Source organism: Cnephaeus nilssonii (assembly GCF_951640355.1).
Source record: "Cnephaeus nilssonii genome assembly, chromosome: 19".
Lineage (NCBI taxonomy): Eukaryota > Metazoa > Chordata > Mammalia > Chiroptera > Vespertilionidae > Cnephaeus > Cnephaeus nilssonii.
In genome coordinates this window covers 30621594-30634251 of record NC_137090.1, presented here as the reverse complement: position 1 = coordinate 30634251, position 12658 = coordinate 30621594, and the positions used below count along the sequence as shown (strand labels likewise).

Below are 12658 nucleotides of genomic sequence, written 5' to 3'. Positions count from 1 at the left end.
ACAGATTCATATCTTACCATAGTAATTAATATATATGTGTCAAAGGATTGACAGTGACTTATCTCTTACCGTTTGTACTAATGCACACTGCTTGGTCCCGCTGCAGAGAGTCATATCCATTCTGCCTTTCTGCACACACTCCTATACTGTCTCTTCTATCTGGTTGGCCCACAGTTTCAACTCTGTAAATGAGGGAGAAAGAAAATTCAATCTTTTTTTTCCAAACATGATCTGTAACAATTATTAAGCTTTAAAAGAATAATCTCATCACAACTGCTCTTTTTTTTTTTTTTTACAACTGCTCTTAATAGCTAATAAGAATCTAGAACTTCCTAAATTTCAGGCACTGTTCTAAAACTTTATCTATAAATCATTTTATTCAATTCACAGAACAACCCATGAGGTAGGTAGTATTATCTATAATAATAAAAGAGTGATATGCTAATTAGACCGGACGAAGCTAGGGCTGTGAGGGAAGCCCTGGTCCTGGGTGCCTGTGGGTGGCCAGAGAGAAGCCAGCCCGGGTTCCAGGTGCCAGAGGGAAGCCAGTGCCGGCAGCCAGGGGAAGGAAGGCCTACCCTTGCACGAATTTCATGCATCGGGCCTCTAGTTATTATCATATCCATTTTATATGAGGAAACCGAGGCACAAAAGAAAAAACAAGGCTGACTAGGACTGACCCCCATCACCTGGCTCAGTGGTGGAACTAGGACTCGATCGCAGGCATTGTGACTGTAGAGTCTGTGTTAACTATTTACAGCTATAAGCACATTTCTATTTTATGTTCTGGTGCTAGACACATAGAAAACTTGTTATACTTGCCATTATAATAAGTGTGACTATTACCATCATCAATATGAGAGTCTAGCAATGATTTGATTACTGTTTATCAAGTATTTAAAGCCTTTAAAACAGATATTACAGTCTTTTAACAAGGATAACATGGCCTGGCTGGCGTGGCTCAGTAGTTGCGCGTCGACCTATGAACCAGGAGGTCGTGGTTTGATGCCGGGTCAGGGCACATGCCCGGGTTGGGAGCTAGATCGCCAGTTGGAGGCGTGCAGGAGGCAGCCGATCAATGATTCTCTCTTATCATTGATATTTCTATCTCTCTCTCTTCCTCTGTGAAATCAATAAAAACATTTTAAAAATAAATAAATAAAAAACAAAAAGGATAATATGAATACAAACCTGTTTTGCTGGGAGAACTTCCTATGTGGAAGGTTTAAGCATTTCCTTTTGTGTTTTAGTCTCAAATAATGCATCATCATGTACTCTAGAAATTAAGAAACCTAAAAATAAACGTCAATCTAGATTGCTATTACCAGGCTCATTTTCCCCACCATTCCAAAACGCCAGACTTTGCAAGGATAGAAAAAGAAAAAGAAAAATGAATAAGGAGCAGAATGTAGCTTTACCAAGGGAAGACTGTGATTATTTATACTCAGTGTGGCTTCAAAGTCTTTTGTTGTAAAGTGGGAAACATACAGGGTCATAGTAAATATGTGAGCGAGTTTCTGAAGTCATTGCACTTCTAAACCAGCCACCTAAAGACAAATGGGGAGGAGGGAGTGACATCAGTGCTGTGGCAGAACGAAGTGCCAGTCCTCATTCTACCACAGAAACTCTGCTTTAACAAGGACATGCAGACTAAAATAGCTTTATGAGGTTTCCAGAATCTAGCTAAGAAGCTGTAATACTCTAAGGGAGCACAAAGCTGAAAACAGCTGCACTGAAACGGAGAGGAAGAACAAGTTCACTTTCCCCGTGCCAGCCTCTCCTAAGCCACCACAGCTCAGTGCCAGGCAAGAACACCCAGCCTCTGACTTTTCCTTCAGGAGCGAGAGAGAGCACAGTGCATCCAGCACTCCAACTCCATGGAGGGCTGCCCGAAGACTTGGCTTCTGTCGTGCCTCACTTGCAGCACTGTAGAAACTGGCATAGTATGAATGTATGAATGCTGCTGAGACCAAAGATAAAGAAGAGTGGCATCCTATAGCCCATGCGACTTGGCATGATTGGGAGAAGGCACATACGTAGCTCAAGGTTTCTCTCCTTTGGGAGAGAGGCAGAAGAGTAGAAAGTGATTCTGGTGCACCAGAAGCTTCTCATGGGACCACACAAAGGAATGGTATCTGTCTCACTTGACGTGGGTCGCTGATGAGCCCACATACTCTGGATGGCTGGTGGCATCTGAGTACAACAGGGCATGGCAGCCTTGCTGCTGTAGCACCAGAGAACTTGCAGTGCCACAAACAGGCACCAGAGGGAGCCAGCAAGGCCCTCTGAGAAATTGCACACACAAGCCCAGGGAAATCACACATACAAAAGATGTCAGAGGCCCCCCTAGAATCTCTAGGTAGGCTCCTTTGTGAGAGTCCTTTCCTGTCCAAAACCAGGCCATAAAGATTGGGAAAGGGAGGTGTTTTCATGTGTGTAGATTCCAACACAAAATTATAAAACATATGGAGAAAAAGGAAAATATGGCCCAAACAAAAAAATAAAATAGATCTCCAGAAAATTATTCTAATGAAACAGAGGTATATGAATTATCTGACAATAAATTAAAAATAACCATCATAAAGATGCTCCACATGCTCTAGAAACTGAGTCAAAAACAACAAAGAGACAAAAACATATTTAAAAAACTAAGTAATTTTGTAGCTGAAGAATATGATAAACTGAAAATTTTACAAGAAGAATTCAATGCCATGTTTAATTAGGCAGAGGAAAGAAATATCAAACTTGAAGACAGGTTATTTGAAATTATCCAATAAAGTATTCAAAGAAAAAGAGTAAAGAAAGTCTAAGAGACTTCTGGGAGAAGAGAGAAAGGGATAGAATATTTATTTTAAAGAATAATGGCTAAAAAAGCGCGCACGCACACACACACACACACACACACACAAAGAAATAATGGCTGGCTCGACTAGCGTGGCTCAGTGGTTGAACCAGGAGGTCACAGTTCAGGCACATGCCTGGGGTGCAGGCTTGATCCCCATTGTGGGGCGTGCAGGAGGCAGCCGATCAATGATTCCCTCTCATCATTGATGTTTCTATCTCTCTCCCTCTCCCTTCCTCTCTGAAATCAATAAAAATGTATTTAAAAAAAAGAAAAAAATAATGGTCGAAATTTTCCCAAATCTGGGGAAGGAAATAGACATCCAGATTCAACAAATCAAACAGACTCCAACTAGGATGAACCCAAGAAATCACACTGAAACACATTAACATCAATTCGCCACAAGTCAAAAATTGAGAATTTTGAAAGCAGGAAGAGAAAAGTGACTTCACATGTACAAAGGAACTCACATAAGACTATTATTGGATTTCTAAACAAACCTCACAGGCCAGAAAGGAGTAGAATGGTATAATCAAAGTGCTTAAGAAAAAAAACTGGAAACCAAGAATATAATATGTGGCAAAAATATCCTTAAAGAAAAGAGCCCTGGCAAGGTAGCTCAGTTGGTTAGCAGTGGTCACCAACCGGTGGTCCGTGGACTACTGGTGGTCCGTGAAGTCAGAAAGGGTGGCGACAGCTGGGTTAGAGTGTCATGCCAATATGCCAAGGTTGTGGGCTTTTCCTCTGGTCAGGGCATATATAAGAATCAACTATGCCCGCCTGGTGTGGCTCAGTGGTTGAAAGTCAACTTATGAACCAGGAAGTAACAGTTTGATTCCTGGTCAGGGCACATGCTGAGGGTTGCGGACTCAATCCCCAGTAGGGGGCATGCAGGAGGCAGCCAATCAATGAATCTCTCTCATCATTGATGTTTCTATCTCTCCTTCTCCCTCCATGAAATTAATATATATTTAAAAAAAGAATCAACCAATGAACACATAAATAGTGGAACAACAAATCGATGTTTTTCTCTGCCTTCCTCTTTTTCTAAAATCAATAAAAAAACCTAAGAATTGTTTTTTGAAATTATCAACAAAATTGACAAACTTTTAGTATATGAACTAAGAAAAAGAGAAGATACAAATAGTCAGAAATGGAAGAGGAGTCATTACAACTGATGCCACAGAAATGAAAAGGATTCTGAGACTTCTATGAACATATACCAAAGTTGAATAATCTATAAAAAAAAAAAAAAGGATAAATTCCTACAAACATGACTTACCAAGACTGACATGAAGAAAAAATAGATTTATAAATAGAAAGTAGATTCGCCGAAACCGGTTTGGCTCAGTGGATAGAGCGTCGGCCTGCGGACTCAAGGGTCCCAGGTTCGATTCAGGTCAAGGGCATGTACCTTGGTTGCGGGCACATCCCCAGTAGGGGGTGTGCAAGAGGCAGCTGGTCGATGTTTCTCTCTCATCGATGTTTCTAACTCTCTATCCCTCTCTCTTCCTCTCTGTAAAAAATCAATAAAATATATTTAAAAAAAAAAAAAAAGAAAGTAGATTAAATAAGTAATCAGAAACCTACACACACACACAGCCCAGGACCAGTGGCTTCACTGGTGAATTCCACCAAACATTTAAAGAACAATTAATGATAATCCTCAAACTCTTCCAAAAACTGTTGACGAGGAAATACTTCCAAACATATTTTATGAGGCTCATTTTATCCTGAAACCAAAATCAGAAAAAGACACTACAAGAAAAGAAAACTACAGGCCAGTAACTCGGATGACTATAGATGCAAAAATCCTAACCAAAGTACCGCCCTGTTGATGGGGATCTAAAATGCTGCAGCTGCTATGTAAAACAGTACGGAGGTTCCTTACAAAAGTAAAAGTGGAACCACCACATGATCTGGCAATTTCACTTCTGGGTATATATCCTAAAGAATTCAATGCAGTGAAAAGAACACAATATTACTTCTATATTATTCCTGCCAAACATGCATAACCTGAACCAAATCATTAAGAAACAAACAAACCTAAATTAAGAGATATTCTATAATTGGTCTGTAGGCTTCAAAATTGTCCAATATCATAAAAGTTAAAAGATTCAGAAATGGAGAAACTGTCCCAGATTAAAAGAGACTAGAGACAACTATTATAACACGTGATGCTATAGAAAAGATTATCTTTTCTATAAAGAACGTTAATTGGAACAACTAAATCGGATAAGGTCTGCAGGGTGGGCCCCTAGTTGATACTAACAGCATGATTCAGCATGGGAGCAGGTCACCCCAGAGAGACCAATCACGTGATTAGAGGTTTGAGGCTTTGAGCTACAGAATACCAGCCCAATCTCCTGGGGGGGCAGGGAAGGTGAACACTGAGTCAAGCGGGGAATGATTTAAGCAACCATAAAAAATCCCCAATAAAAACTGGACACCTTGGTTCGCAATACTCCTTGTCTACGGTCATGCTGAGAACAACAAAAGCTTCATGTTTGGGACCTTCCCAGACCTCCCGCTATGCATCTCTCCCTTTGGTGGATTCTGATTTGTATCCTCTTGCTATAATAAAACTGTAACCATAGTGTAGGGCTTTCCTGAGTTCTCTGAGTCATTCTAGTGAATTATAGAACCTGAAGGTGGTTGTGGGACTCCCAGAAATTTGAAGCCTCCTATGACCCATCTGAAGTGAGGGCGATCTTTTGGAGGACTGTGCTCTTAACCTTCAGTTTGGCCAACTCATTCAACTCTTTATACAATTAATATTAGAATGCTGAATATGGTTTATTCCTCGTTTCTGGTAATATTTTTGCTGGTGTGTTTTCATCCACTGTAGAAAAGATTCATTTCTCTTTTTTTTTTAAATATATGTTTATTGATTTCAGAGAGGAAGGGAAAAGGAGAGAGAGCCTGGGTTGTAGGCTCAGTCTCCAGTGGGAGGCATGCAGGAGGCAGCTGATCAATGTTTCTCTCTCATCAATGCTTCTATTTCTCTCTCCCTCTCCTTTCCTCTCCCTGAAATCAATAGAAACATTAAAAAAAACAAAAACACCATATGCCAGATGACGTCATTCCTTTACTCAATATCCTCCAATGGCCTCCTACCTTACTCTAAGTCAACGCAGAGTCCTACAGGGCTAGACTGTCAGGATTTGAATCTCAGCATCACTATTAACAATCTGTACGATCTCAGCAGGTTGCTTAATCTTTCCACATCCATAATACGTATCTCTACCTTGTGAGGATATAATGAGCATTTATAGAAATTAACTCATTAAGAACTAATACATAGTAGGGCTCAACAAATGCTAACTGACTATTATTATTTTGTACTAGAGGCCCGGTGCACAGATTCGTGCACATTGAAAGAAAATTAATTAGAAAGTGGCCGGTGGGGCAGGACTGGGCGAGATGGGCCAGACACGCCCTGGAGCCAACCTCCCATTGTCCCTCCCTGGCTGGCCGAACCTGGGGCACACGCCAGGGCTCGAAGGGCATCTGCGAAGTGAGCAGGGTCCCTCCAGCAGATGTGGTTCCTCAGCCTGGCCTGCAGGAATCGGGCCGAAACCGGCAGTCCAACATCCCCCGAGGGGTCCCGGAGTATGAAAGGGCACTCTGCAAAGTTGCTGTCACTCGGCAGCTCCTGCATTGAGTGTCTGCCCCCTGGTGGTCATTGCGTGTCATAGCTACCGGCCGGTCAGCTGGGCAGCCGGTCTCTTAGGCTTTTATATATATACTGGTAGACAGTCTAGCTCAGCAGTCGCCAACCTTTCGGACCTCACAGACCACCGGTTGGCGACTGCTGGTCTAGCTCACTTGTAAATTCATGACCCCCAAGATTGATTATCTATCTATCTATCTATCTATCTATCTATCTATCTATCTATATATGGCTAATATGCTAAGTGTCCCTCTGACCGTCCGACCAGTCACTATGACACGCACTGACCACCAGTGGGCAGACGCTCAACACAGGAGCTGCCGAGCTGCAGTAACTTGGCAGCAGCAGTTCTCGGGTGATGCACCCCGAAACCAGAGAGGAGGGAGCCCAATTCCTCACAAGGCTGCATGATTCCACCTTCGGTCGTGGGTTATGTTGTTGCTGGGGCACTTTCGGCTCCGAATCTGGTTTACTGCACACTTGCGTTTGTGTTTCACACGATGGCAACTTTACAAAGTGCCCTCTCACATTCCAGGACCCCTCGGGGGATGTCGAACTGCTGGTTTCGGCCCAATCCCTGCAGGCCAGGCTGAGGGACCCCACCTGCCAGAGGGACCCCGCTCACTCCGCAGATGCCAGGGAGGGACCGAGGGAGGTTGGCTCCAGGGCATGTCTGGCCCATCTCGCCCAGTCCCGCCCCGTCAGCCACCTTCTAATTAATTTCCTTTCAATGTGCACAAATCCATGCACTGGGTCACTAGTAGAATATAAACCCAACTTGGTTTTACTTGCAGAAGCCTTTTTTGCGGGGAGGGGGAGCTCTGTATGCAATATCAAATGTCCTCCTTGTAAATGAGTACAGGTGACCTCCAAAAGAAGCATTTCTTTGAGGAATTAAAGAAAAGTCATACAAAGCCTGTCCAAAAGAATATGCTACCTTTCTGGGGTTCTCTCTGACTAACTTCCCATCTCTATTAACCCCAGGCATGCTCTCTATTTGCTGTTCTTTGTATTTTTGCTACTCTATATTTTGTCTTGCTTTGTTTCCCTGAACTGTCCTTTCCAGCTCCGCCTGAGAAAAAGCCTTTTACCAACCCTCACCTAGAAGTAACTTTTCCCTACGCTAGATTCCAAGGAGTCTGGATAATTCTCATACTAATTTATAAGCTGCCTGCTCTACATTGAGCCAAAGTTTCTGGTTTTCTGTCTCTTAAACTTTGCGCTCCTGCCAATGTCAAGTACTGTAAATACCATCTGAGTGGAATAAGGGTTGATGAAACAAACAGCCTCATTCAAAAGACTGGAGTTGATCCGAACTGTCCTTAAGAGTTTAGAAAAGTAGTTTAAGACAGAAAGAAAATAAGCAATAAAAAGTCTAAGAAATAGTCCTGATAGTTACAAAACGGTCACAGGGATGTGAATATAGTCAATAATAACTACATATGGTGCCAGGTAGGTACTTGAAATATCGGGGGTGGGGGGTGAGGAATGACACTTGGTAAAGTATATGATTGTCTACTCTAGCCACTATGCTGTATACCTGAAACTAATGCAAAATAATATTGAATGTAAACTGTAATTTAAAAATAAAAATTTTAAAGAACAGTTCTTAGATTATCTGGGAGGAATAGCTATAATATGTGAACACCCCAAAGCAGATATGCCTTCACGATTTCATGCAATCCTCCCTCTACAAACTAAAAGCTAGAGTACAGAATCCTAAAGGAGATCTACATAGGAAACCAGCTCTCTAATCTCACCCAAGTGAGTCTGTGGGGAGAACTCCTCTGACATTCCCTACATCTGTAATACCAGCCAAGCTTCAATCTGAAAGGACGACATGCCATATTTCTAGCGTATCGCTTTGGCCAAATATAAAACCCAGCAAAGCTGTACTCTCCCTCGGACAGAGTATCTGTCTCCATAAGGAGGAGCTGACAAGATCTCAAAGATCCCAGTTAAAAACAAATTAACTTCTTAATCCTAGAGGAGACTATGCCAGGGAAGATTAAATTAGGTTGGAGTTTGTTTGTTTTTTAATATGAGGAGCTAACAATTAGCAGTGAGGATATACCTAGTAATGACAGAGACCAACCTTGTACAGAAAAAGAAAGATCTCAAGCTTAAATTCATTCAGAAAAGGTAATGCTAATGCTTAACCAAAGGCAAGCATTAAATCAAATTCACAAATCCCTCTTCTAATAGTCACCAACCATGGCATTTCTCAGATAAAGCCCCAAATTCTTTGATACTTCCCCTACCAAGAAGTTGGGCTAGTCCCAGCCAGTCTGGATCAGTGGATAGAGCGTCAGCCTATGGACTGAAGGGTCCCAGGTTTGATTCCAGTCAAGGGCACATGCCCGGGTTGCGGGCTCGATCCCTAGTGAGAACCGTGCAAGAGGTAGCCAATCAATGATTCTCTCTCATCAATGATGTTTCTATCTCTCTCTTCCTTTCCCTTCCTCTCTGAAATCAACAAAAAATATTTAAAAATAAAAAAGAAGTGGGGTCTATGTGTCTCCGCTGGCTTCCAGAATCTGTGACTGCTTGAACAACAGAATGTGGCACAACTGGCACTGTCAATTTCTAGGCATAGGCCTTAAGAACCGACAGTTCCCACGTCCTATCTCTTGGGATGCTCATTCTTGGAACCCAGCCAGCATGCAACCCCTGGAGGTCCACATGAGTGAGCCATCTTGGAAACAGAACCACCATCCTTTGTCAAACTACCCGAGCTGCCACCACATGAGCAGAGATGCCTGCACTTGCCAAGCTTTGCAAATTATAGTTTCCTGAGCAAAATAGATGACTATTGCTGTTTTAAGCCTCTAAGTTTTGGGGTGGTTTGCTACACAACAATAGAAAAATGGAACCCTAATTTTGAAGGGAAAGGTTATTACCAAAAAGAGCTAGCTTATCGCCCCTGGATTAACTGCCTCATGTTACTTGCCACAGGCAGGGTACGCAGTGGTTAAGAACAGACTTTGGGGCTAGATGGCCAGCATTTGAATACTGACAAGTCAGTCTCTGTGCTTTTGTTTCTTTATCTGTAAAAGGAAGACAACTTCTGAGGCTATTAGGATTAAGGAAGGCTGTTTGAAAGGACGCTATTTTAAAGAAAAGAAGTAGTAGAGAAGAGAAAGTAAAAATATGCCTTAAAAGTAGTAAGATAGGATATCTTAGAAGCAAGGAAAGGGAAAGCAGGAATGCTCAGACAGGAAATCGGGGAGAGGCCTGGAAGGAGGGGGTTGCTAGCAGACCTGGGCACCAAATGAAACTGGGCTGTAGAGACGGTTAAGAGCCAGGCTGTAACTGGTTTCTTTGGCTTCAGCAGCTCTAAGCATTGCAGAAACTGCAGCAGGAAGTAGACTGGGCTGAGCAACAGGGCAGTGCCTACAGGAATACAATCTCTCTTCTGACTAAGAGGCCCTCAAACACCCTAAAAAACTGAGTAAAGTTTACCTTTATAAATAGGCCTATGGTTTCTTCCCTCCTACATGGAGGTGTCCCCCCAACTCACATCTTCTGACTTAATTGCTGATGCCTGAACTTCTTTTAAACAAGGAGAGAAAACATTTTCATTTCCCATTCAGAGAAAAAAATGACAAAAATGCAAAGGTCTGGCTAAGATAATACTGAGCTTAACTGAGTTTCAGATAATTACCCTGCCAAGTGGGGGCCCGTCCGGCATCTTTGGAGGAGGAGGCAGGAAATAATGAATGATTTATTGAGGCTCACAGTCCACAGATAGTAAGAGGATTTAAATTAAATCAACAGATATTTATTGAATGACTTAAGAAACAAATCTAAGTGTGCCATCTATCAGACCTTTTCTGTGTTCAAAGAGAAAGGATTTAAAAGCAGGACACCATCAACCACAGATAATGGTCATTGAAGAGGAAAAAGAAAAAGAATAAAGCTACTGTAACAGGAAAACTATAGATTTCAGCACTAATTGGAATTATGTTTACTCTCCCAGGAAGACATACAAGAAGCAATAGAGACCAGTCATTAAGACCACAGACTCTGGAGGCAAACTGCCTGGATTTAAACCCTAACTCTGCCATTTACTAGCTTCATGACAGTGGGTCAGTGACTTCTCCATGCCTTAGCATCCTCATCCTTAATATGATAACTGCACATATTTCACTGGATTATTGTGAGAATCAGATGAGTTAATATAGGCAGGATAGTAAGAAGCTAGGAAAATTCCTGGGCAAGTGAAATGGAGAAACTGAGTCATGGTAATTAAACAAGGCCAAACAATGTAGACAACTTACAGACAGCTAGTGAATCGCAAGACCTTATCTTCCCTAACCAAGGGCACTTGAGAGCAAATGGTTTATACCTCTCCTCCCTACCAGAGAATAAATAGCTTAAATCACAATAGTCAGGGAGATAGAGGACAGAGACCCAATTAATGCCATTTGTGCCAGCCAAACCCAAGGACAGATAAACTCAGGGAACAAATAACAAAACCTCGATTAGAGCCAGACAGACCCAAGATAAAAGTAAAACAGTAAAGTAGACCAAAGAATAATCCCAAACTCCCCTATACACTCATTTTGATGATCAGCATATTAAAATCACACCTGGAAGGCTGATGAATATTCTGATGAAACCCTTCCCTAAGATTCTCACAAGCACAAGAGAGATAAACCCTTAAGACAAAAAGTACCAGCGCCAGCTCGCTCTAGAGCACACCTATGCCTCCTCTCGGGAATGAATTTTTTAAAAAAATATATTTTATTGATTTTTTACAGAGAGGAAGGGAGAGGGATAGAGAGTTAGAAACATTGATGAGAAAGAAACATCAATCAGCTGCCTCCTGCACACCCCCTACTAGGGATGTGCCCACAACCAAGGTACATGCCCTTGACCGGAATTGAACCTGGGACCCTTGAGTCTGCAGGCCGACGCTCTATCCACTGAGCCAAACCAGTTAGGGCGGGAATGAACTTTTCACTTCCTCCTAAAGTCTAAGGGTCCCCACAAGACTTGCAACCAGGGAAGCGTTCGGCAGGGACAGCCTCTCCTGGGCTTACCCCCGATCGTATCCCAAGTTGCCCTTTTCTCCAACTTTCCAGTGAGCTAACAACAGCTCTGCTCTGCCTCACTTCTATCACGTGACCTTCACCGCCCAGTGAGCTAACAGAAGCCCTGTGCTAGCTCACTTCTTTCCCATGTTTCTAGGGAGCCAAAGCCGAGCACCGCCTAGGCGCTCTCCTGCTGCTTCTTCCACCCTAAGTCCTTCCTTTGTTTCACGGTTCCCAGCTTTAATACACAAACCCTCAAAATCACCTGGACTCATATTATGAAATCTTTCCTGCACAAAGTCAAGAACCCACACACTGCAGGCCAGCCTGAGGCAGACCCACTCCAGGCCCAGTCCCTGTCTGGTGACAATACACGTAAAGTGTTTAGAACCAGTACCTGGCACATAGTAAATGCTATTGAAATATTAACTACAATTATTATTTCTATGATTATTTTTCTTACTATGGTCTGAGACATCTGGCTTAAATCTATCAACTTAGGAAGCCCTACCATTACATAGAAGTACCTTGTTCTCAGGAGATTCCCTAAAGCAAGTATTTTTGTAAAGAAGAGAAATAAACAGAGAGGGGGTATGTTAATATAGAAATCTCATGATTACTTGGGGAATAATTAAGTGTCTTGAGGCACTAGACTCCTTATTTCTCTCTTTCTGATACTTCCTCTCACCCCTTACATTATAAAGAAAGGATGACTTAATAACACCTTAATATAAGAGGTGTGAGGAGGTATAAAAAATGAGAGAACGCATAACTAGTACACTCTGATAACTGCTGACAGTTCAAATGACTTGGCTGGTGAAGAACAGAGCAACATTAGCTTAGATAATATTTCAGATACTGTCCATGCCTTACAGGACAAGGCACAGAACAGGAGGAACTTGGAACAAGCATTCACAATAAAATCTCATGATCTCAAGAGTTAAACTTAGCACGGCTGGTGTGGCTCGGTGGTTGCACATCAACCCGTGAACCAGGTCATGGTTCGATTCCTGGTCAGGGCACATGCCCGGGTTTTGGGCTTGATCACCAGTAGGGGGTGTGCAGGAGGCAGCCCATCAATGATTATCTCTCATCATAGATGTTTCC

The 12658-nt window shown here is 42.4% G+C and overlaps 1 protein-coding gene across 1 annotated transcript in view; it reads right to left on the bottom strand.

Moving 5' to 3' along the window:
* CRLF3 (cytokine receptor like factor 3) overlaps positions 1–12658 on the bottom strand; it is a 44471-nt gene that overhangs the window by 4586 nt on the left and 27227 nt on the right. The window contains exon 7 of the mRNA XM_079797860.1: positions 70–182. Coding sequence (XP_079653986.1) covers positions 70–182 — 113 coding nt within the window. The remainder of the gene's footprint in view (positions 1–69; positions 183–12658) is intronic.